Source organism: Prinia subflava, chromosome 16 (assembly GCF_021018805.1).
Source record: "Prinia subflava isolate CZ2003 ecotype Zambia chromosome 16, Cam_Psub_1.2, whole genome shotgun sequence".
Taxonomy (NCBI): domain Eukaryota; kingdom Metazoa; phylum Chordata; class Aves; order Passeriformes; family Cisticolidae; genus Prinia; species Prinia subflava.
In genome coordinates, this window is record NC_086262.1 from 10088734 (window position 1) to 10114091 (window position 25358).

General features: G+C 39.0%; 1 protein-coding gene across 1 annotated transcript in view; it reads left to right on the forward strand.

Moving 5' to 3' along the window:
* The window catches only part of SPOCK1 (SPARC (osteonectin), cwcv and kazal like domains proteoglycan 1), a 269075-nt gene that overhangs the window by 144866 nt on the left and 98851 nt on the right, over nt 1–25358 (forward strand). The window contains exon 4 of the mRNA XM_063413334.1: nt 7597–7711. Coding sequence (XP_063269404.1) covers nt 7597–7711 — 115 coding nt within the window. The remainder of the gene's footprint in view (nt 1–7596; nt 7712–25358) is intronic.

Here is a 25358-nt window from a genome sequence, read left to right on the forward strand (position 1 = left end):
CATTCAGAAATCTCAATGTTAAATTAAATATACTTTCTCCGTTTTAATTTATTTATGATGATATAGAGTCTTTTGTATGGCTTTGACATTATTAAACCTTTCTAGTTTAAATTTCAATATTTTCCTAGAAGCGAAGAGAATAAAATCTTTCAGGCATTTGGAAAGAAACACCAAGTTCTGTTCTGGCCCTGGGATCTGGAGGTTTAGGGGGATCAGGTGGTGTCACAGGACCCAGTTCAATGACAGAGATGCCAAACGCAGTCTCAGCTTCTTACAAAACTCCGATCTGACTTAGAACCCTTTGGCAAGGGTGCCCCGCCAGCCCGATCCAGCAGTGCAGAGCTCTGTCTGTCTCTCTTTTCCTCACCCTCATTGCCAGGAGAGGGAAGGTGGCAGTCAGGGGTGGGTTTTCATTCCCAAAAAGGGCTGGCAGAGCACCCACGGGCACAAGGTCAGCACTGGCTCTGCCAGCCTGGGCAGAGAGGGACAGGCAGAGTGCTGGCTGACACCTGGGGAGCCTGGGGACACAGACTGCGTCCTCCCGGGGATGGGGAGGGACACAGAGCTGAGCAGGGGAAGGAAATGGTCACATTAACTCTGCTCCTGTCCTGGGCATCTCTTACAGCACCTCCTGCAGAGCTGGGCCCTCCCTGCAAGGCAGACATTTCAGCATTTCCTCACATCAGGTGGAGATCAGAGCAGTTTTGAAGCTCTCCTTTCCATCCCAGGAAGTTTGAAACTGGATCCTCTTGGGGTTTTGGGGACTCTAAACCAGAAGCTGTAGAGATGCAAATTAAACATTTGCCAAAGCCCTCTGAGTCCCAGAGAATGGGATGATTTTTATACCCCACTACTTCCAGGAGTTAATAACTGAATGTAACATCTGACCAATATCTTTCTGCCAGGGGTCTTTTTAAAGTCTGTTTTGCCTTCAGCTCACTGGGATGTGCAGAAACCCACCCTCAGGTATGAAACCTGCAAGCACAAATTATCCTGTGGTGGAAGTTCTTGGGGCTGAGGGGACCATGGTGTCACTGCTGCAGGACCATGCTCCACTGAGCTGATGGCAGTGAGCCTTCCTTGCATGCTGGGGAAACCTTGGCCTTGAGGGCAGGAGGGTTGTTTGTTAAAAGGGCACCTGCACTGAGGGTTCTGACTGATTTTCACACCCACCAGTGCAAGCACAATTCCTAACTTCCAGTCCTGTCCTATTTCTCTTTTCTTCCCCCCCTTTTTTTTTTCACTGCATTGGATTTCTGTGTATTCGTCAAAAAATTTAATTTAAATACCAAGGGTTCTTATCCTTTGCTTCAGAAAGGAAATCTGCAGAGTCCTTTGAAGCATCTTCTGCCTTGGATGGCCCTCAGCAATGTCAAAAGCAATTATATGTCAGTTATAAAAAGTGATTTTTAGTGCCTGTAAAAATTAAAATAGATGTTTCTGTGCACTGTATCAGCATCTTCAGCCACTCAGATGTTAGAGTGCTCCAAAACAAAGCTGTACAAAAATACCACACAGGGATGGAGCAAATGCTGACAGTTTGAGATGTTATTGCCTTACTGCCTTGGGAAATTCCATTTATTGAAAATAATTCACATGCATGTTTGAAACGTTCGGTAATTAATTTTCAGCTGAATTGACTTCTGTTTCCAAACTGCTCTGAGGAGAGAGAGACTTAAATATCAGAGCTGGTGGTTGGAGGACGTATTCTCTCCAAAACTTGAGGCTGGGCTAATACAAATATTCTCCCTAATGAAGCTGAATGATTAAGCCAAGATTTGCAGAAGCAGAATAAAACCATTGGTGTTATTTACATTTATATGGTGGGTGGGTCTTGTAATCTGTTGTTAAATAACACTTTGTAAGACCAGAATTACCAACAGTATCGACTCTGAGAATAAATGTTACATTTGGCTCCAGAAAGAACAAAGTCTTCTGAATGGCTATAAAAGCCTGGAATTCTATCAAGGGCTTCCTGGGACATCTTGTCCATCCAAGGGGGATGGAGCAGTCCCATTGCACTTGGATAGAGCCCCAGTGACAGAGTAACCCCAGCACATGGATTGGTTCAAGTTTACCACTAGAGCACTGGATACTTACCCTGCCTTCACAGAGAAGTGCTCTTTAAGTTAATGTGTATCATCATGTTCACCTTAGGAAAAAATAGCATAAATTCATCATAAAGCTGATGAAGCTCTAACTCTGATGGGAAGGCTGCAGTGTTGTACTTCAAACCACCAAAATGTTAAAGCCAAAGCTGGTCTTAGCCAGCATGAGTTGAAAATATGTCCTTTCCCTAGCAAAAATCAAGAGCAGCTTGTAGGAATTTTTATTATCATATTTAGCTGGCCCAATGGCTCCTTCACATTTGCTCTGTGATGGTTTTCATGGAAGCATAGAGTAAAATTCCACCAAGGCACTACTCAGCTGCCTCAGTCCCTTCCTCTTTGGTCCTCACTCCACTGGAAGGGGGCACACGATGCTGATTGGAAACTTTCCCTCCTAGATCCAAAGGCTGACATCAGATGCCATTTGAGCTTCATGCTGAGTGGGGAGGAAGAGTCAGAGCCTTCTGTCCACTGCCTGCCCAGACCTGCTCATTCCACAGATTTCCCATTCCCACCTTTCCCTTCCCTACCCATTTCCTGGCCTCTACAGCCAGGAATTGTGCTTTCCTTCCCCTGCCTGCTTGTGAAGTATAGCTGGAATCTAGTAACTCATAATAACATTAAATGCACACATACAATGTAATGCATCATTTAATTGAGAGACTTCATTTTATTATCAATCTCTTTTGTATTAAAATATACATTAGGACCTTTGCATTGAAGACAGGGGTTCTCATTTTCCATTTCATCATACCTGTCCCAGCAGATGCTCTTTTCTTACATACTCAGAACGGTTCCAAGGGGATTGCATAAAAGCCCCTGCTCCTGCCATTGCATTATGCAGGAGTATTTTGTCTTTGAGTGATCACAGCACTTATTGGCAGGCAGTTTTAAAAAGAAACCCCCCAATATTTACATAACACTGTCTCTTTTTGATTGTGCAGTTCATTTCAGCTTCACTGAACAGCTACGTTTTGAAAATACTGTCTTCCCCCTAAGGAATGGTCATAAAACAGAATCAAGCTCATAAATCTTTTTGTGAACTAGTTGTACAATTTCTGCAGGATTGCACATCCATTGCTGTGAGACACTGAAAGTGTTTATTTGTTATCACTCTTTTAAAGTCAAATGTGTGAAAAGCAAATTCACTCTGTTGTGATTAACATGGTGACCCACTGGCACAACATATGGAGCTCCATCCTTACAGAGCAGCTTCCCCCTGTACTGCCATTGACTGAACTAAGATTTTCTGCAAGTCATAAGTCTTTTTTTATTCTGGTAATAAATAAAAATGTGGACTGTAATAGGAAAGTATCTCAAACGCTGTTGGTAGGTCTTTGTCCAGCACTGATTTATATTGCAAATCCACAGCTCTGGTGAATGGTGCAAGGAGAGGAGAGGGAAAGTGTGTTCAGTCCATAAGGGAAAGTTCTCTGGTGTGCTGTGTGGAGCTGGGACAGAAAGAGGTTTGGGATGCAGTTGGTGTTTGCAGACCTTTTAGTATTGGAAAGCAATGTCCCCATATCATTAGGAGGGTTTTAGGAGACTGATGCAATCCTGCAGTCCCTGGTGTTTATCATCTACCAATTATTTTGGTCTCTCTCTGAGATTACCACAGAAGATTTATGGTTTTAAGAGAGAACTCATGTTGCCCTGCATAATAAAAGCTAGACAAAAAAAAAAAAAAGAATGCTGAAGGACAGGAATTCTTCACCTCTATTCACTTCTTTCCTTTTTCCTTGCACTGTCAATCCAGAGACTTCTTAGCTCTGAGTTCCAGGATGGCTTCCCAGAAAGCAAATGTCAACACCAGAAACATCTGGGTATGAAGTGAGGAAGAGTGAGATTCATGAGTCAAGATAAAATTTTCTAACTTCCTACATTTTTCCAAGACACAAATTTTCTGAAAATGATTATGCTGAGATGTCCAATACTATATTTCAGTCAGCTGCCTCCTGGGATGGAGCCTTCCCTTGGAGACCCAGTATCCATGGAAAATGCTCAGAACAGGAAACCATAGAGCTGGGTTCAAAAAATGATAGGTGGGATGACTGAAGTGGGTTTTCATCAAGGAATTTTTGTCCAAGTGAAACATTTGATTCCAGTACTGGCTGGGTACATATCTCCCTACATAAATGTTGAATGAATGCTCAGCCACTCTAAAGTAATTAGTCACATCAGTTTCACCTTCAGACTCAGCCTAAAAAAAAAGTGGAAAAATGTTCATATCTCAAAACAAGGCTTAAGGTACTTTTTGTTATTACTGTGCTGACGGAGCTGAGTGCAGACTCCCTGACACAGAAGAGGGATGGTTGTAGTTTTCCTTTCAAGCTGATAAACTAATATTTTCTTCCCACATTGTTTATATATTTGTACTTTTAGCTCTTAATTTTCAAAGAGTTCATACTCATTGCTTTAGGACAAAAAGAACTGTAATGACAAAAATGGTTGTTATGTTTCATCTTATTCCCAAGGGTGTGTTCTTCTTCCAATGATGAGCATCTGCTTCTAGTCATGTACAAATCTGATCAACAAAGCATGATCTTTGATTAGCATATTTCAGAAATTATTTCTTATTACAAGCTCTCCTTAGGGCTTGTGTTACTTAGCAGTAGAACAATCTTCTAAATGTATTTAACATGTTGAGGAACTTTGCAGATATATAAATCCCTATTTTGAACTTTTATGTTCGTATGGATCATGCATTCTGCATAAGTGGGAGAAAACTCTCAAGAAATAACAATCCATATCGTGGGGTTTTTGCTGTCTTCTGATGAAGTCCACGGTTTGGCTTGTATTTAATAAACTACTCTTTTGAAGTGCATGTAATGAATAATAAATGATGTAATGAATAATAAATGATGCTTCTATGATGTGTTCCATTTAAGGATTTTCCTGAGGTTTTCCACCATGAATGAAATAATTCACTCAACACATCAGTTGCTTTATTTATTATTGTCAACATTAGTATTGTTTTCAGATGGTAGAAGCAAGCCACCAAGGCATAGAAAGTTGAGGCCTGATGTGAAAGGCAGTGGTATCTAGGATTTCCAACCACATCTTTTCCCATTGCTTCCCTTCAAACTGATAATTATTCAACACTGTTTTTTCTTTTTGGACAGGCGATTTTTAAATTGCAAAATATTAGAAAGTTGTGTTACTTTTACCAGTAATGTATAGTGGAATGCTATTTCAGAACTGCATGTATTTTTATTGCCTTAGAAGACCTAAATAGTTCCTGAAATGGATTCACCAATTGGAGTAAATTTTACAGAGAAAAAAAAGCCTAAATATTGTAGTCGTGCATGATGTCAAATAGACCATGTGGGCCTAAATTTTGCTCCTTATTCATGCCAAACTAGTACTGACTTTCCAGGCTAAACCTACATGCCCACTCCTCAGGTTTTGGCTGATAGAACACCGAGCACAAGGCCAGGCTGTGCCCGCCAGCAGCCCAGAGCTCCTGGCAGCTCCCAGCCATGGGCTCCCAGCCAGTTTGCACAGTGATTTTTGTTAATGCAGCATTTTGCATCAAGGATGTGTCACCAGCAAAAGCAAACAATGTGCATGGGCTCCAGCAACAGAGCAAAACCAGCTGCAAGCAAGCAAAAGTTCTGGTCATTAAATTTGTGTGTGGATATGACCTTTGAATTGCCTCAGCCACTGAAACGATGATGTGGTGACCCTGCACACTCCAAGTGGTGCTCACTCATTAAAGGCTTTGCAGAAGGAGGGTGTTTCACTGGTCTGCAGTTTTAGAATATCCAGGTAGACAGCCAGCTCAGGAAACTGTGGCTGGCCATTGAAATCCCTGTCAAAGATCTGCCTCAGCCCTTAACTCAGTCTCCAGTGAGAGTGGAGTAAGAGGATTAAGATGTCTCTCACTCTTTGTGTTCTGGGAAGGTAAAGGGCAGGGAATCGGATACTTCTCATCTGTGTGGCTTAAAAAAGACACCAAAAGGCAACAGCAAAACATTCCTGAGGAGCCTTGACACCCTTGGGTCCTTCCAGTGGGACAGACCCTGGCTCCTCAAACACTGCCTCTGTATTTTCCTAATGGCAACACATTGAATGTTGCTGCCTTACTGTGTATGGTGGAGGAAACAGATGGTCTTTTCTCCTTCCTTGTTCACTTCACCTCTTCTATCAGTTTTAATGGTTTAAAAGAAAAAGCTTTTAACACTTTTGCTTTGTTTTTACGATTTCCCCGTCTTGCACCAAAGGCATTCCAGTAAATACATATGCACTAGTGAAGCTTAATTGCCCATCACAAATGTGTAATGGGTGTTAATGTGGCAGGAGCTTGTAGCTGTGGCTGTTTAACCCAGCACAGAACAGCTGCAACACTTCAGACCCGGAGGAAAACAGAACAGTCCTCTGCTTGTTGGAAACATATTTGCTCTCAGAGAAATCTGGTATATAGCAAACTGAAACTTCTACTTCAAATAGTCTCCTTTGAAAGTTTTTCTTATTATTCAGTAGAAATGGGAAATGATTACCATAAAGGGCAAGTAAGAGCTTTATATCATCCTCAAAATAAAACCAAGAGTTGCCCATTTCCAGGAATGTGAGGAGGGATAGGAGAGGGAAAATGGAATTTAAGGACATTGAAGAGGAAGAGGAAGACAAATCCATGGCAGCAGAATGTCCATAAAGAGCTTCTCTAAAAATTCCTTCTCAAACAAAACTGAAATTTCTCTGTGTGACTGGTAAAACAGAGACTTCCCTTCTGAAGTGTTCACATAACCATGTTTTGAATACTTGTAATTCATCTTGGCAGAAAATGTCCTATTGCTGATTTTTAGAAACCTTCTTTTCTAGAAGAATGAATTTAGACAGATACCTTTCAAATGGGACAAGAGCCTGGATATATTTGCTCTGAGATGGCAACTCATCCTGCTGTCTAATCCCAACTCTGACAGCACTGCTGTGGTGCAGGTTGTTGTGTGAAAGCCAGGATTATTTTGTTATTACTGCTCTCTGCTCGAGCATTGTAAATACAGGGGATGCTTAGCTGTAAAAGTTAAAAATAATCTCTAAAAGTATGATGCCTGTTTTACAGCATCTGCGAAATTAAATTTATTAGCACTCTGCATTATATCAGTTATTAGTTAGCTTCTAAAATACTGGTCATTGTGTTATTTGAGTACATTTCATCCAGACACAGCTTTTCTGTGAAATAAACAGCTTGATATAGATTGTTAAACTAGAAGTTTATCCAAAGTCTCATGTCTAATATTAATGTGAACACCAATTAGACTCAGATCACTGTTCAGTAATCAGTCTTGAAGCTCTCCATCCATCTTCCTGTGTAAACTTCTCTACTTCACATGAGGTCTGAAACAGCAGCACATACTATAAAATATCAAAGTTTTTGTTCACTCACGTGTAGGAGTGTTCGTTCTAACCAGTTGTTCTCTGCCTGCCTAGAGAGACCTCTGCATGCATTTCTCACTTTCTTTTTTTTAATATGTTTGATTTTTTGTAGCCCTTGATCCATCCAAAGACCCCTGCCTGAAGGTGAAGTGCAGCCCCCACAAAGTGTGTGTCACCCACGACTACGAGACCGCGATCTGCGTCAGCCGCAAGCAGCTGGTGCACAGGTGAGGAACCTCCCCTGCCCGAGGCCTCTGTGTCTGTCCAGAAATCCAGGCTGTGAGAAGAAGTAAAATGAGAATACTCCAAAATTAATTTTAAAAACCCCTTAATTTTACAACATTCCTTTAAAGTTTAATTTCTGTTAGAAAAACAAAAAACCAAACCTGGAGACAAATGGAAGTTTTATGTTTCTAACTGAAGCTATTTAAAAAAGATGACCCAGAACATGCTGCATCCTGTGGTGTGGATTGCAGAATTCTCTCCCAGTTCTGGGAGGGATTTTCTCTCCCCTGAGAGCAGTAATTGCAGATATTTTAAAAACTGAAAACATGAAATATGAAAACACTGTGCCAGAGATATTTAACTTAATTAGAAGTAATTAATGAGAGATTGATAAAGATTCTTTTAAAAAATATATCAAACCTCTGCTTAAATTTGCTAAAGAGCTGAAAAGAGTTGGTGGAATTTTATAGAGAGGCCACATAACTATAGGAATCTCCAGATCAGACTGGTGAATGACTGAATTAAGAGCAAATTAACTAGCTAATATGTTACAAGGCCAGGATGTTCAAGTTAAACCACAGAACTTCACAGAGAGAAGCTACAAATAAAAGTAGAAAAGCCTACTGATCATGGGATGAGATATATTACAAACTAGAATTAATAAATGTTGAGAAAAAAACTAACTTCACCCTATTTTGGAAGGAGAACTAGTAGAACCAGTAGGGAAACTGGAGTTGAGTATCTCCAGAGCATGAGTCAAGTCCCAGAATTAAACTGGAGGAATCAGGCCCTCCACTTGCCAACAGATATTTAACAGAATAAATCGTGTATTGCTGTAATGAGGAACTCTGAATGCATCTTCACTTTAAGGAAAATGCATTGTCTTGGTTTCATTGTCTTTGAGTGATAAATCTGGGGACTGCTCTTCAGTTTCTCTCTATGTTTAGTATGGAAGAAAAAATTTGCCTGTAACATAGCTCAGGTCCGCAATTATTGTCAGCCAGTATTGTTGTTCAACAACTGTTTAAGCCAACCTAAATTCAGGATGATCTGATTCCACTCATCTTATCTCACTGTCACCTGGTTGAGGAGGCTAATCCTGTAGGAAAAGTTTGTCTTTGATTGATAATACAAAGTTAATGGTGAAATGTGCATGAGGCAGTGTGTTCAGTATTTGGTTTTCAGTATGGAATTATCTCTGGAAGGAAGTTAGGAGTCTGCTGTGTGCAGTGCTGACATTCTAATGACATTTTTGGCATTATGTAGCTTATATTTTCTAGTTAGGATGGATTGAAACCTGGTTTAAATCCTTGCATTATATAGTAGTCCCTGTGATATATAGACATAGATGTTGAGCCAAATGCTTTCTGAGCTATTTCCAGTATTTAATGTCTCCAAAGGAGTCAAAATGTTCAGAGGAATGGTGCAGAGGAACTGAATATCCTTTCTTTGCAGAAACCAGGCTGCGTTTCATGTGATCTCTCTATGATTCCTCCACTGCCTGCAGCTGTTTCAGCAAACCTTTGAGTAGCACTGTGACTATGGAGATGAATTGAAAAGTATTGAAAACTTACTTTGAGAATTCTCCAAACAATTTCCAGCAAGTTTTGCAATGCTGAAAGAGCTGCTGCTGGTGTGTGACAGTGGCACATACAGCCCCACAGTGGTTTTATTCTGCAGGTACCAGCTACCCTGGCCTCAGAGGGCAGATAGGTCAAAGAGGGAAGTAACCAGGGCAAATTGTCTGTTGATACGAATCAGTGGAGTGACACCCCTGGAAGGTTTTCATCTTTAGTCCACAGCATTCTGTTTTTTCTGTGCCTGACCTCAATACTGCTGTACTTCTGACTCCAGTCATATTAATGCTGTGTTAATCAGCAGTGAACACATTAAAAGGGGTGGAGTTACACCTGTTTAAAACCAGCGAAAATCTGAATATATTGGTGTGGGCACATGTAGTAACAATTACCAAATAACAGAGTGCTGTTGTGATTGTTTTGCACATCCACGGCGCTTTTGGGTGTGCTCAGGAGGATTTTCCATTTCATGCATCATTATCAGCTTGCTGCAGTGGCTTTACACAGTATGTAGGCTCAGCAAAAAGTAATCAAGAGCAACACCTTTGTTATTGCTGAGCCTCCCAGACAGAGCTGTGCTGGTTTGTGTAGGCAGTGCCTGGCTGGCTGGAGAGCTGTGGTTTTCCTGGCATAGTGTGTTACAAGCTCTGAAATCACCAGTGCCAGCACGATGCCATTCCCATTTAGTTTCCTTTCTACTGGAATGCCTGCTTTTTAAACCACTGCAGGAGCTCAGTGGCAGAGTAGAAAATTGAGTCACATGGAAATGTGTTATTTAATCTACTCAGACCCTGCCCCTGGGGCAGTCTGGCCTCTCCTGTTCAGTATCTGCAACCTCCTCGTTCTCTGCTCCTCCTCCCCTCCACAGTCACCTCGTGAGCAGCCCTGGGTCTTGAATCATGGAATGGTTTGGGATGGAAGGGACCTTAAAGATCATCTAATTCCAACCCTCTGCCCTTTGGATCTACTGATACAATCAGTTGGTTCCCCAATTAACCTTGCTGTGTTCATAGATTTTTTCTCCATTTTCTTACTCCTTTTCATACTGATTCTGAAAATAATTGCTTTTCATTTGGTTATTATGTACAATTCAGGTAAAAGGGCATAGTCCAAAGGGAACTTGGCAAAATAGCATCATTTGGATTCCTGCTGGTATATTTATCCATGTTAACTCTTTGTGTTTTATTTGCATATATTTTCTTGAAGGACCTATCACAAGCAGAAAGATGGGAGTACTCAGACAATAACAGGGGAAAACCACTGGGTAGTTTATTCATTTTTTTCTCTTTCTCCATGGGCATTAACCAACTAATTTTTCCAGTAAGCTGTTAGTACAGAAGAAATTAAGGCATAAGATTTCTGAGAGGTATTTCAGACAGATAATAGAGTTTTGTGAGCACGTCCTCTAAGGCGTTTACAGTACAAATCAGACAGTACATTTACAGAAAAGGCGAGACTGAATTATAATTGAAGAATGTGAAAAAGATAAATTGGAGGTACCTTCTTATATGCTTATTAGTCCTTGTACTAATGATAGAGTCTTATGAAATCTTTTAGGTGGATTAAAACCCCTTTCAGTTTGGACATCTATGAGGAAAAGTCTTTATTCATTCAGTTTTGCACGAAATGCACTAGTTAATGTCTCTCAAAGTTGTCTCATGCATTCTCAGTCCCATAATACTTTAAGCCATTTGTCTCTGCTGGTGCTGATAGTGCAGTGGATGGGAAGGAAAGATGTCACTCTTGGGCTCTTTTCAAAAGAACAGAATGAGGAGAGAGGATTGATGTGAAAATAAAGGGCATATTACCATGTCCAGGGTTTACAGCTCTGCTCAGTCCATTTGACTGGCAATGACCAATTAGTTCATCACTGCCATGTAAGTCACTCACGAAGATAATCAGGCATCTTCTCTGCTTTTCTGCTGTGTCTTAGAAATCCAGCTATTTACTCACTATTTCCTCAGTACTTTTAAGGATAATGCTGCTGACAAAAGAGTCTACTACTGAGTTTCTCACTTTTTTTTTTTTTCTTAAGATTTGGCTAAGTTCCCAGATAAAACATCTGTTCTTCTAAATTACACGTCAAAACCTCAGTCTGACCAGCATGGCAGCGTTGGCAATTACACTTATCCACAAGGAGCAGACAAATCTCCCTCTCTTTCCTTACAAATCCTGCAGCTGATGCACCGTTTCTGGTTAGGAGGGACCCTGTTCACAACAAGTCAAGTAAAACATCCCATATGTGAAACAGAGCATTTTTGTGGCATTGCTCTGATTTGCTAGTGAGTGCTTAAAATTATATCCAAAAGGGGGAGGCAAAGCAATCACTGCCAGGATGTCAGTGACCCACCTGCTTTGGAGAACTGCTGGGAGCATTACAGAAAATTCTCTGACCACAGCAAATGCACTTTTAGGGATTTACTGAAAAATTGTGCACATAAGCAAGGATTTGAAACAGTGCAAGTTCTCAATGTCTATAATTAAAACAATCACCTTTTAAAGGGGCCTAAAATAGGGCCTACAAACCCAACCCTGTTGTTTTGCTGTTCTCTCTGACTTGTGTCTGCCTGTGTTTTCTCGTTTACTTCACTGCTAAATGCTGATGAGGGGTTGGCAAACATCAGGGACTCCCTCTGGGGGTTTCAGCTTCCTGTGCTGAAAACCCAACTCCCACCTTCCCAGTGCCCTGACTGATGTCATGGAGGGCTTGGTCCTAAGCTCATTTAATTCTGCCTGATTTATGTGGTAGTGTTTATCAAAGCCTGAGTAGGTGAGAAATCCATAGGAGACCCAAACTTGGGCGATGATTAATTATCTTTGGATCAACTAAAACCATCAGTATGTTCCCCAGTTAACCTTGCTGTGTTCATAGCTCTTTTCTATTCTCTTGTTCCCTTTAACCCTGATTCAGAAAATAATTGTTCATCTGTGTATTATACACAGTTCAGAGGAAAAAAGGCAGAGCCCAAAGGGTTCTTTACATGAGTCACAGAATCACAGAATAGGCTGAGTTGGAAGGGACTCACCAGGAACATCGAGTCCAATTCCCAGCTCTGCACAGGACACCCCAAGAATCCCACCCCGTGCCTGAGAGGATTGTCCAAATACTCCTCTAATTCTGTCAGGCTTAATGCTGTGACCACTTCCCTGGGGAGCCTGTTCCAATGCCCAAACTTTTCCTGATATCCACCTAAACCTCATAAATGCAATAATTATTTTTCACATCTCCAGTGGTCCTGGTAAATTCTGGGATGAATTCACAGTTACGAGTTAATTTTTACTGCAGATTTCTTTACAAGCATCAAATGAATTCTTTTGTTGATTAATATTTTCAGAATTAAGAGAAGAAAATTGCACTGTTCAGAGCCAAAAGAAAATCTTTTGACCATTGCTTTATTATAAAAGAAAACCATTTTGAATAAGTTGGGTTTTTTTCCCAAGTAACAATACTACAGTATTCACACATATCTGCAAACTCATTTGAACTCTCTAAATCTGACTTTTCCTAGGGAATAAAAAAAAAAAGAAAAAGAATGCTTTTCTGAAAAACTTTTTACCCACCTCTAGTGCTGAGTATTGATTAATCTACTGGCATAGATTTTTGCTTCAGAAGAAAGGGCATTGAAATATTTGATTAAACACACAATCACAAGCCCAAACAGATTGCATTAAGTTTCTTTCAAACAAAGCTATTGCACTGGGGAAATTACCAGAATTTAGGCTTCTTATTCCCAAGGGTATCTCTGATAGAATCTTGGAGAGTTACTTTAATCCTCAGTGAATGAAAGTCCTAGACATGAACAGGATTGAGTAAATGTTTGTTGTTTGGGGTATTTTTTTCTAAGTTCTTAACTCTAGTGCATTACTCTGTAAAGATTGTTATTCTTACTAATATCCAATCCCTCATGGTACATTGCACAGTTTAACTGTGGCTCATGCTGTTTATCCAGAAAGAGAAATGAGGAGCAGGAAAATCAAGGAGAGAGGGGCCTATGAGGTCACAGCCAAGTGCAGTAGATAATGTGATGTGAAAGGGGTGTGCAAGTGATGTGTGCAATCCTTGGAGAAAACTCGAAAGCTTTTAAAGGTATTTCATCTCCAGGTTGCCTGACAACAAAGGTACCTCTACTACAGCACAAGTGCTTGGGATTTTACAACAGACAAAGTCACAGACACGTGGAAATAAGGAATGTTTGTTTTGTTATGGAGCCCAGGTTGCCTTTTAATGAGACAGAGCATGTGTTGTGATGTGCCATCAATCTATAAGTGCTCAAGAGCAGCACTGACTATTAAGAGAGAACAGCATAAGAGTCTGGCACTATACTTTATTCCCCATTACAGTTATTTCTAATATTTTGATTATGAAAATTATGATCTAAGCATGAACTCCCAAAGGTTAATAGCTTTTCTTCCAAGACAGTCTTCATCAGCAACTGCCCGGGATTCAGTCCAAGCATGCTTGAATATTGGAACAGCACTCACTGGTTTTAAAAGCAGATATTACTCGACTGAGCAGGATCATTTGTAAACTGTAGGTCTCCCTCTTAAAGTGGTCCATTTCTCAGTTTCAGCTCTGCCTACATTAAATTGCTTTTAACTAAAGAGACCATGAGAGGCTGTGGAGGGACTGGCTTTCATCCGATGTGATGATATGAGCTCATTCACTTCCAAGCCTTGAGTGACCTACTTGTGCCAGGGGTTCTGCACAAAAATCCTCCAGTTCATTACTCTCTGGAGGAAGCTGGCTATGGTCTGGCCTCTCAAGAGATGAGAATTCGTGTTCCTTCTAGGCTGCTTTCTGGCTTTCCCAAGCTCTAGGTATGCTGTTGACTTTGGTGTATTTGAAAACTCAGAGGTAAAAGACCCCTGAAAAATTCATAAACTTATGAAAGATCCTTCCTTGGCTTTAAGTACTGCAGTCATCTTTAGAGGTGAATTCAGATTTGGATTACTGACTCAAAGCAAAAAAAGGCCAAATTTTACACCATGCATTTTGGTATTTCCATGAATTTTCCAACTTCTACAGAAAAATGTACTCATGAAAAACCATGGTCAGGGAGAGCACAGACATCTCCCATGGGAACTGCGAAAGAATGTCACTGATAGCCTGGACTTTCTGCATCCCAAGGCCAGTTAGCCACTCTGCTTGTCTCTCCACAGAACTGCTTCATGCTCCATCAGCTTTAGACCTCATTAGAGTAGTGCAAGGTGATGGGCTCTTCCTGGACATGAGTAATTTTTGAAATTTATGGTAATGCAGAGCTCTTTTATAACAGATTTTAGAGTGGGTCCTCATCCCTGTCTCACTGGCCATGCCAGCAGATGAACTTGTTCTTGCTGCCAGCAGGGGATTTAGAGTATTTTGGTCACAGCCACAAGCACCAGGGTGAACATCTCACTGCTGAGGTCATTGGCTTTTACCCTGCAGCTCCTGTCTCATGTGCTGTGCAAGCACAAGGGGAATGCAATGGGTATTGAGACAATCTCCTGCTCTTAGACCAATTTCAGAGCACTCACTGAAACCAACTGAATACTTCTGGGTACCTTTGCTGTCATTAGAACATTTTTATATTGAACAGAATGAGAAAATAACTTCTTTTTTTCTGCACTTTAATTAACACTTATAAATAGTTTTTGCATTTAAAGATACTATTATTGAATGAGTTGAATAGCTCTTTGTAATATTCCCACTCTTAATATTTCTAGTTGTATGCTTTTAGCAGTATATAAAAATGGACTAGAAGTGACTTCTTGGATCATTAAGTCTAATTCCTCTGCAAAAGTATAAAATAAACTTTTTCATAAGCCTATCAAGTTCTGTCTTAAAGGTAATAAGGTTTTTTGCATCCTTTAAGCCATTTGGATGAATCCTGAACATCCAAACCTTTCTAACTGGATACCTGCTAATATCTGGCCTAAGTTTATTCAAATCCAGCTAAAACTTCTGGAGTTTTCCTAAATGATTCCTCAGTATTTATTTTTAAATAATGACCTTCTGTAGTTTTGCTGCATTTTGCAGATGTTCATAGTCTTTTCTTATAAATTAAACTCTCTTTAAAAGATATTCCTCTTGCCTGTTTTCCTTTGTAGCAGAGATCATTGAGTTTGGCTCCTGAGATCAGTAAAGAAGGAAACCCAAAATTATCACTTTATCTTCTTGTTGTTTAAACTGTTCTAGATCTTTGGTTTTGCAGTGATTCTGAGTCATCAAAAAAGATGTTAAGATTTTAATCTTTATTTCTTAAATTAGTCCCCTTTTTTAAATGGCTGTTCTATCCATGCCTGCTTTAAACCTCTGATGATTCTTCCATCAGCCCTGGTGGAATGTGTGCAGCTCAGAAATCCTTATTCCAGGTGGGCTTTCACCTGAGCTTTCTGGAGAACATTTCTGGCTTTGATGCTTTGTGATCTCTAAATTGATATATATTGTAAATACATGTGCAGTTTGCTGCTTGAAGCACTCCTGCATAACATTCTGTATTTGTTTCATCCTTAATAGAAACACACACTAATTACTTTTCTCTGTAGTGTAAAACATTTTTTTATTAACATAACAAAAAGGAGGCCGGGGGGAGAGTTTGAAATAAGTGCCATACCTAGTTCAGAATTACATATAAACTATATTTAAAGTGCAGTGTTTAGAGCTCTGAGCTCTGACTAATATGTAAGCTAATGTATAAAGATGGAAAATGCATGTCTGAAAGTTAATATGTGAATGTAACTTTGTGCAGCGGATTCATGGGAAGTACAAGCCAGCAGGAAAACTTAAATATATGAAAGGTAAAATAAGGGCAACATCATGATTGTTTTTCAATGATTTCACTGTCTCAGTGGGTTCTCTTGGTGACTGCAGAATTTGTCATATATAAACCTCTTGACAAAGCTCTTATCAGCTTTTTAAAAGCCACCATCCAAAGCTAAGTTAGCATCCAAAAGTTCCTGTTTCCCCCAGAATATCTGGAAGAAGGCAGAGTTAAAATTCAGTCACCTCCTCCATGGCATTTGGCTGTTTCTGACTTCTGGAGTGGGAGCTCTTGATAGCATAAGGGATGTTGGCTTTTTTGTTGTTTGTAAAGCTCCTCTTGCTCACTTTAAAGTGAGCAAGAAATGAAACCAATAATTGATATAAATGTCATCTGCTGAACAAATGTCTCAAGATTTGCCAACAAGTAAATAGTGAACAAATGAATAAAATTGGAAGGGATTCACTGCCTCTGAATCCTCATTCTCTAAGAAGCTGTTAGGCTTTGCAGATGGAGTAGCCTCATAATTCTTGGATTTTCAATGCTTTTTCAATCAATTATCATACATCATCACTATAATTAAAATACAAACAGGTTGGTATAAGAGGATGTGGCAGTTCCACACTCTCTGGATTCCTGTCAGCAGCACTGCATTTGACCATTGGCCCTGGTGGTCACAGGGGTGTATTTTTGCTTGTCTGACTTTTTCTGTGACTAGGTTAATCCCCACACGACTTGGAATCTGCAAAATTCTCGGGTTTACCACAGCCCAGTAAGTTAAAGATATATTTCCTGATTCACCTTCTTTGTATTTTTTATAAAAATCTTAACCAGAGAATTGCTGGAAGCAAATTTGTGATAATATTTAATATGTTCGTGTATTTTTGCTTTTTATCCCTATCTTAAATCTGTTAAGTAATCCAGTCAGTCATAAATTACTATTTAATGTTCACAAATGACCTCCAATGCACCAAAAATTATTCTGCATTTATACAATAATCTGTTTACTGGAAGTTCTAAATTTATTGCTGGTTTTTGCTGTAGAAGCCTCAGGACATAGATATGTTCAGTGGAAGTCTTTTTAGTGCTAATAAAGGCCATGCTTTTGTGAGATTGGGACTGATGTTTACAGTAAAGGAATTTTATTAAAGTTTTGCTTCAATTTCCAGCATCCTGTAATACTGGGAAAAAAATTTACACGTGCAGCATTTAAAATTTGCCTTTTGGTAAATGGCATTATACATTCCAATTGCAGTCGATACTACAAACAATACATTTTGTATGAAATTTGTAAATTAGGCCTTAAAAATATTACATTTCATTTGATGCTGGCCAGTTGGCTGCTTTTTCCAACCGTGTGTCTTCTGTGTGATGCAGTCTCGACGCACAGCTTTTAAACCAACTAAAAACTTTATTGTTTGCAAAACAGTTCTTTATTTTACCTTTGCACTGCTGAGATTTGCCAGTTATTGCTTCTAAAGCCTTTCCCTGGCAGTGAATTGGTTTCCCTGGCACCAATAACAGCAGGCTGAAATTGTGATCAGTTGGGTCAAACTCTTCTTTCCCTCTCCTCTTGAGTGTTCACAGCTCTCACCCACGTGTAGGGCTCTGCTGAGGGGAAGCTGAGAGTGGTTTCCAGCAGAGTTCTGCTAAATTTCACATCTCCTTCAACATCCTTCGTTTCAGGCACAAAACTTCACTAGGAAAAATGATGAAACCATATCCAAGACCACCCTAAGGAATTGATCAAGAAGTTTTCATTTTTGAGTAAAAGCTTGAAGAAAATTTACACTGTGAAGACATTTCCACAGAGGTTTGCCAGTTCCAAGCTAGATTAACAACAAAGACATGAATGTCAGCCTAAATGTGAAAATGAAAACGATAGTCTTTGGTGTTTGATCCCTTTCAGAGCCATGCAGTTCCATCTAATGGCACTCTTTTGCAAGAAATAACACATGAAGAAAACAAAAAAGAGCTTCTTGCATCAATCATTTTCTTATTTGGTGCATGTTATGTTATCTAAAATAACTTTTAATCTACTACTTCCCGCTTCTTTAATATTTCAATTTCTATAATTCTCTTTTCATTAGCAAGCTTATGATTGTCTCCTTAGTGCTCTGCCAGAGCTCATCAAGATTTCTACCTACAGATTTTCAATTTAGTCATTTTGTATCAGATTACCTCAACCAGTGAACCCCAGATGACATTATTTGTGGGCATGAACCACCAAAGTACAGTCTGTTCAAAGCTCTGTCTGTGGGTAGTACTAAACATGATTAGAAATCAACTCAAAGTATTTTGCTTTTTTAAATGCTTTAAGTGTTTGCTCAGGTGTCACTGTTCTACTCCCAAATTATGTATGGAAAGGTGATGCTGAGCTGTTCACCTTTTAGGCACAGACAAATACCTTAGCACACTTTTGAAAGAATATTGCTTCTATCTCAAGGTTTAAAGCAGTCTTGTGGGATACAATAATTTAATTCCCATGAGCATCTTCTACATCTTGAGAGTGGGCAGAAAAAGCCATGGACATGAGGAAAACATTCCTGCTCATTGCAGGGCGTTGGACTCTATGATGTTTTAATATTCCAACTGAAAACTGAAACTGAAAACTTCCAGTTTAAACTATTCTTGATGTCTTTGGTCTGTACATTCATTCTAAACGGCTTAACCAGCTACAGCACAGAACTGTCTAAAATAAATAAATAAATAAATAGGAAATAGATCATGATAGATTTCATTACATTAATTTAGCATAATTATCAGGAAATATTTCTACATTTTGTGTTATTAAATCTTTGTGAAATAGCAGGGGCAGGAAGATTAACAAGTTTTCAAATTAGTTAAGAGAGAATTATCAAGCCTTCATTTTGTCAGTTGTTGCATTTATGTTCTCTGCTTTCACAATGAAATCCTAAAAGATTCATTGCAAGTAAATACAGAATGTTCAGTAACTACAATCTTAAAAAATTATAATTTTTGACACATTCCATAGAGTTATTTCCTACTCCAACTAGTGGTTAAAAGAAAAAAAAACAAAGACAAAATCTTGCACTGCAGTCACTGCGGTCAGTATGAAATTGCCACCTCTATGAAATCAAATATTGCAATTAGATAAAGCACTTAAAACTGTGGGAGTTTTATTGTTCTTGGATTAACTCAACTTTGTAGAATTATCTGTGTAGCTTTTGCTCAGTTTGCACTCGACTCCCTGCTGAGATTTTTTTTAACATTTGAACATTTTGAGAAAGTGGAAACAGAAATAAGCTCAAAATGAAAATAAGCTTTCAGCTTTAAGCATGGAGTAGATGTGTTCTCGAGTCTTCTGACAAAATGGGTTTCCTGTCAGTTCAACAAAACATTTTCTAGCAGTGTAAAGAATAGTTCTTGACAAGAAAGTCTCTCACCTCAGAAGTGTGAGTAGGATGATAAAGAGACCTTGACTGTAGAATTTGAAAGAGAGAGGTTCAAGCCTTTTCACTCAGGTGGAGCAGTCGTCTGCATCTTCTGGTGAGTGGGTATTGACTTGTCTTTCCCTGAAAGTCTGGAGGTTTTATTCCTTTCCTTTGGTGTTAATTGAAGAAGAGATTTGATCTCTTAATGAACTATGCCAAATTCACCCAGGAGCCTGCTGGTTATGGCACTCAGCTGGCACTCAGGATTCACTGAGTCTCTGCTGCTGTTGTGAAGAAAATCCACTCCCATGACTTTCCAGCACACCTTTGACAAGTCAGTTAAGTCAGAATGGTGGTGTCATCACCTCCCATCTCCATGGAATGACAAATTTATTTCATGTTGAGCTTGTGAGGACAGTCAGTAGAATATAGACAGCTCCAATTGGCTCGAATATTCAATTATCATTTGCACCTGGAGAAAATAAAAAAATATCTTTCATTTTTATCTCTGGAGATAGAGTATGAATTTTCGTCCTGGAAAAGTGTTGAGAGATGTTTTTTCTCTTCTTTTCATTATTTGTAAGTGATCCTGCATTGCTACTTTCATGTTTTATTTCTAAAATGATAGCTATTAAACGCACTGTATTATGATTTGTGAAAGATGAAATCCTTTGCCTGGGTCTTCACTGGTTTCTGATGAATGCCAACTACTAAAAAACATCCCTGGTCTCCTTTCTTTTCCATTTCCTGGGACAGTATCTTTAATAAGTAATGATATTGCAAAGCAGACTTTCGCAATAGCCATCAGCTTAGCTTTCTTTCTGTGCATATGAAGAATAGGCAATTTCTGTCATTTTCTCTCTGCATACTTTTCCAGGGAAAGCAGATGCTTCAGAGTGTTCTGAGGACGTGCTACTATACCTGCAGAATTCAGGGAGAGAAAAAGCTCACAAATCTTGTGAACACTTAGTGATGTGATTACCTTAATTACTGCAGTGTTTTGCTTACATTTTACTTTAAGTCCAGCAGCAAAACTTGTCATGAAATAAAAATTCCCCGACAGCCATTGTACTTTTCCCCTGTCGAGGTTTTAACTTTGAAAAGGAATTATTTTGTCCCTTAGTTAAGCTTGTCTCACACATCTGAATGAACACCCTCCTATACAATGTCATGCAGTTTTAAAATAAAGAACATTTTTGTATCTAGAGGTTCTTTTACAACCGTGTCAAATTTTGAAACTGTGTTAATTTTCCAAAAAAGGAAAATACATCCAAGGGCTAAAACATGCTGTGCATTTCATTGAAGTCTCAATTATTTTCATTGTATTTTAATTGTCCTTCAAACCTAAACTATTGTGCAGCTGATTCTTTTAAGGGGGTCATGGAAGGACAGTCACAACAGTTTTGATTTGGATGAGAAGAGTTTTCCACTACAGCCACAGTTCTGACCCAGACTGAATCAATAATCTGTAAATTCTTCAAGTAGCAACTCTACTAGAAAAGAATAGTTTTGTAGAGGTCTTGCTGAACATATTTCAAGTATTGAAACTATGTCACTTCTGCAAGTAAAGTTTTACAAACTTTTTATTCACATTGTTTGCATTCAAATTTAACATAATTTGTTCAGAAATAACATTCAGGCTGTCACCAATGCAGATCACAGCCTTATGACTTCAAATTCTCTTGCAATTGTGTCAATTTTTTTCTGTTTCTCCTTTTTTTTTTCTCCTTTCACTGGCAAAAAATTTTGAGCCTTTCAAATTTTTTTTGCTTACTAAATTAGTAAGGAACACTAGAGTCTGCTTCATTTTGCTATTGCAACTGCTACTGTAAGCTTTGTTATGATAATATCTAGGAAAATGTTCTTTAATATGTATGGGGAGTGAGAGTTGGGAATTTTGCTTCACTGATTTATCTGGCCTCTAGCTTTGATCACCGTGTAATCCATCTTCTTTTATGAAACAAAACACACCATTCTGATTAGTTGGTTGTTACAATCAGTGATCCTCAGCGGTGGAAAACTAATTAACCTTAGTAGTAAAACATAATGTGAGTTTTTGTTCATTTTTTTAATGAGTTAAGAAGTCAGATGAACAGAGTTGGTTAAAAAGAGATGAAAACATTAATGGAGACGCAAACCTGCTCCTCTAGTCCAGTCCTTTGCCTTGCAATTCAGCAGATAAAAATACAGGAAACTTACACATCCTCTGCTTCTTCCTTCCTTTTTTTAATAAATTCTGAATTTGTAATTTATTGGCATTTAAATAGATGGTTCATGTTGAACAAAAAGGACACTTTATAATTTTGTTGCATAAATTATTCTGTCCATTATTCATTGCCCTATATTGTAATGTGTGTGCCATTATTCTGGCCAGCTTTAAATCTCTTTCAAGTCCTTGACAGATTTTTGTAGTCTTAGCTACCCCAGTTTACCCAGAGCCCAAGACTGCCAAGCTGAATTACACCACGGTCATTCCTGCTTAGTACCTCATCCATAGTTAATTTCTTTAGCCTCTATGTTTTATCTGTGTATAAATTTTTCATTTGTAACAACACTTTATCTTAGCTCAGAAGTCTGGGGGTTTTCTTAATTAGTTCCTGCGTTAGTTCAGGAATTTCTGCTTCATTTTGAACCAGCTGCCTGTGTAACAGGTTCATAGTCCTTTTCAAACTCATGTGGATGAAACACAATGAGAGCTTTTTCATTTCCTAATGAGTTTCTCCCAGCCCTGTGCAGCACAGCAGAAATGTGAGTGCTGAGATGGGAACCCTGCCCTGCTGACTGAACTGCTCTGGCACTGACACCTCGGGATCACCAGCAAGATGAGATAAACTGCCTGCAGATGCTTGTCAGGAAATACAGGCTGAACTTTCAGTGTTGCTGATATTCATTGTTTAGAGGGCCCTCTGCTAAATTCCAAAAGGTGGAGGAAAAATGAGGATCAGTAGAGCGTGAATTGGAAGCACAGTTATCAATACAAAAAAAACCAGCCTTACAGCTGCTATCATGCAACCCTCAGAGGAAGATTTAACCAGCCTGGCTTCCTTTAGATGGAAGGAAATGGGCTCCTGAAGGAGGTATCTCAGAGCATATAAATTAGTTTCCAGCTTGGAAAGAAACAAACTTTTATTTTTATTTTACCTTTGCAAATATGTCCCGCCCTCACCAAAAGTATTATTTACTAATTAGCCCTAAATGTAAAAGTACATTTGTACCCTCAGTAGTGTACAGACTGAAAATAAGAGAAGAATAGATTGTAAACAAATGAAATGGGAGAATGATTGCTTAGATAATCTGAAAGAATTTTAGGAAGGTACAGGACATAGCTAAATTCATGATTGCCTCTTGGGCATTGTGGAAAGCAGAAAGATGATGTGCTCTGGTTTGCAGCTGGGAAAGGGAGAATATGGTCAAAGAGCAAGTCCAGATAACTAATGTAATGACAGGGAAACAGCAGCAGAAAAAGGAAGAAAATGATGTGAGAAGAAATACAGGATATTTGGTCTTGACACAGTGAGCTTCTAATGTGGACAAGATGTTCCTGAGAGGAAATGGCAATAATAGTGCAAAGAGATAGAAGGATAAACCAGAGAGGGCACCTATAAGGTTTCTCAGACTTCCAAGGACTCACGTGTAGAAGGGTAAGAAGACTAAACTATTACAGGTAAAGCACCAAAATGACACTGAAATACCATTTAGAGAGAATATAATACTTAATATGGTACATCCTGGCAGAGAGGGAAAGAGCAGGCAGGAGTAGATGAAGAAATAACTGCTTCTCCAAGAGGCCTCATTTCTGTGGTTGAATGAAGCAGAAGAAAGTTGCAGAAGTAGGAGGGGAAAAAGTATGAGGAAAAGGAGATTGAGGGGGAGGAGGTCAGGGCAAAGCTGTCAGGCTGAAAGATTGGAATTAAAGTGGTTAAATACAACAGTGAGTAAGAAAGGACACTGCAATATTTTCACAATTTCATAAAATTTTCCTTAAAACAGGTGATCAGCTCTTGGGAAAATAGGGCTGGAGGAGAGAGTCTGGGTAAGCCAGTCAGGCAAAAGGTAGACCACAGTCTGTAGGATTTGAGAAAAATGTTTTTTGAAGAATTGTAACAACACTCAGGAAAAAATAATAACATTAATTTATAGTGATAAAGAATTAGTGCAGTCCCTAGATTTCCCTAGCAAGATTTCCTAGGAACAGAGAAACTGTGGAAAGAAGAATGGAGTCCAAGGAATCAATAGTGAGTAGATGAAGTGAAATTTGGCTGGCAAGAGGTAAGGTGGCATATCTTAAGCCAACAACACCCAAAACTGATTCCCATGTAAAAACTCAGCAGCAAAGTAATTATTTATTTTTCTTTTTTACAAAACCTGTTACAGTCCTGGGTAATGTTATGCTTTCACTCTAAATATGCCACTAATTGAGTCTTACTTTTTCACACAGTAAAATCAACTTTTGAGGAAACAGCTATAAAATGCTGAAACTGTCCAAGTTTTAAATGAGGAGCTACATTGCCTTTTAACACCACCTTAACTTCCATGGTAGAGGAGCCTGTGAAACAACACAGTCAAAGAATATGGCAAGGAGGGATGGTTTGTAATGCAGAGGTGCTGGGCTTCATGATTCAAGGTCACTGCAAAGTGAGACCTTAAACACTCCATGGCAGTACCTCATGAAATGTGTATATTGCAGTTTCTGCAAGTATGTCAATTGAATTCATCTTCAAATTTTACCCAAAGGTGTGTTTCACCGTGGGCTGTCCCTACACTGGATCATGTGCATTCAGTTTGTATCACAAATTAATGTGATTATGTAAATCCTGTCCATCAGTTGGGACCTTCCTGAAGCTGTAGTCACCTTTCATTAAGACACAGCCTGATAAAAGATGGGTTAATGTTTCTGATGGCCTCATTTGAGAAGCTGGCAATGGTATAGATTTTATGAGCTCCATCTCCAGCATCCAATCACCAGACAGACAGCACTGAATATGGTGAGAAATTCAGCAGAATGTTTAGACATTCATAGTACTGAGCTCTATAAATCAGCACTGCTGAATAAGCAACAGGGGCATTAGCCTATTTAGATGCTAAAAAGGATTGGATTTTAAAATTACTCAGCTCCTTATAGTATTTATAACTGGTTTAGTTTGCATGCACTTCACTAACATTCATTTTACTCTGACATAGGAAACTGCATTCTGATTATTTCCCCAAACCTACCTTGAATAGTGAATTTTGACTACACTCTGGAGGTGGCTTTGGGATTGATTATTTTTTTAATTGTCTGTTGTTTGACAAGCCAATTTTATTTAGAAATCACACATGAATTCTTAGGTAATCAATGCTAATTGTAAAAATCCTCAGCAGCTTAATCTGCTGTAGCTTTCTTGAGAATTTAATAAGCCTATCTCATAATAAAATATGTCAGAAGGGGCAAATATTTTGCTAGCACAGCTTGTAAGTGATTGTTTGAACCATGGGGCCAAGTATTCACAGAACAGGAGTACTGTGCAGTCATTTTTACACAGAAACATTTGATTTAGTGCCTTAAGGGCAAGAATTTTTACTATATTTTTAAAATTCATTTAGTTTCTCATCCCTACCAGCAAAATGTCTTTTTTTTTTCTGAGGATTGCATGTTATTTGCCTTAGGATAAGCAAAAGCAACATAATGAAGCAGAACACAGCTGAGCTGTCTGAGGATGCTTTGGAGGGGGGCAGCGTTGATTTTCTCCCTTGCAGTTGCAAAGTGACAATAAGATTTCTTAACTTTTTTGCTTCAGAAAAAAAATGAATCTACCAACCAAACTCTCACATTTTGAGCAGTAGGGCCTTTTGGAATGTAGAATTAAGGGTTGTGTTGCATGTGATGGAATAAATAAGGCTGGGTCATAAACTGAACCAAAGGCCACGGAGCTGAGCAAGACCCCAGGGTGGGTC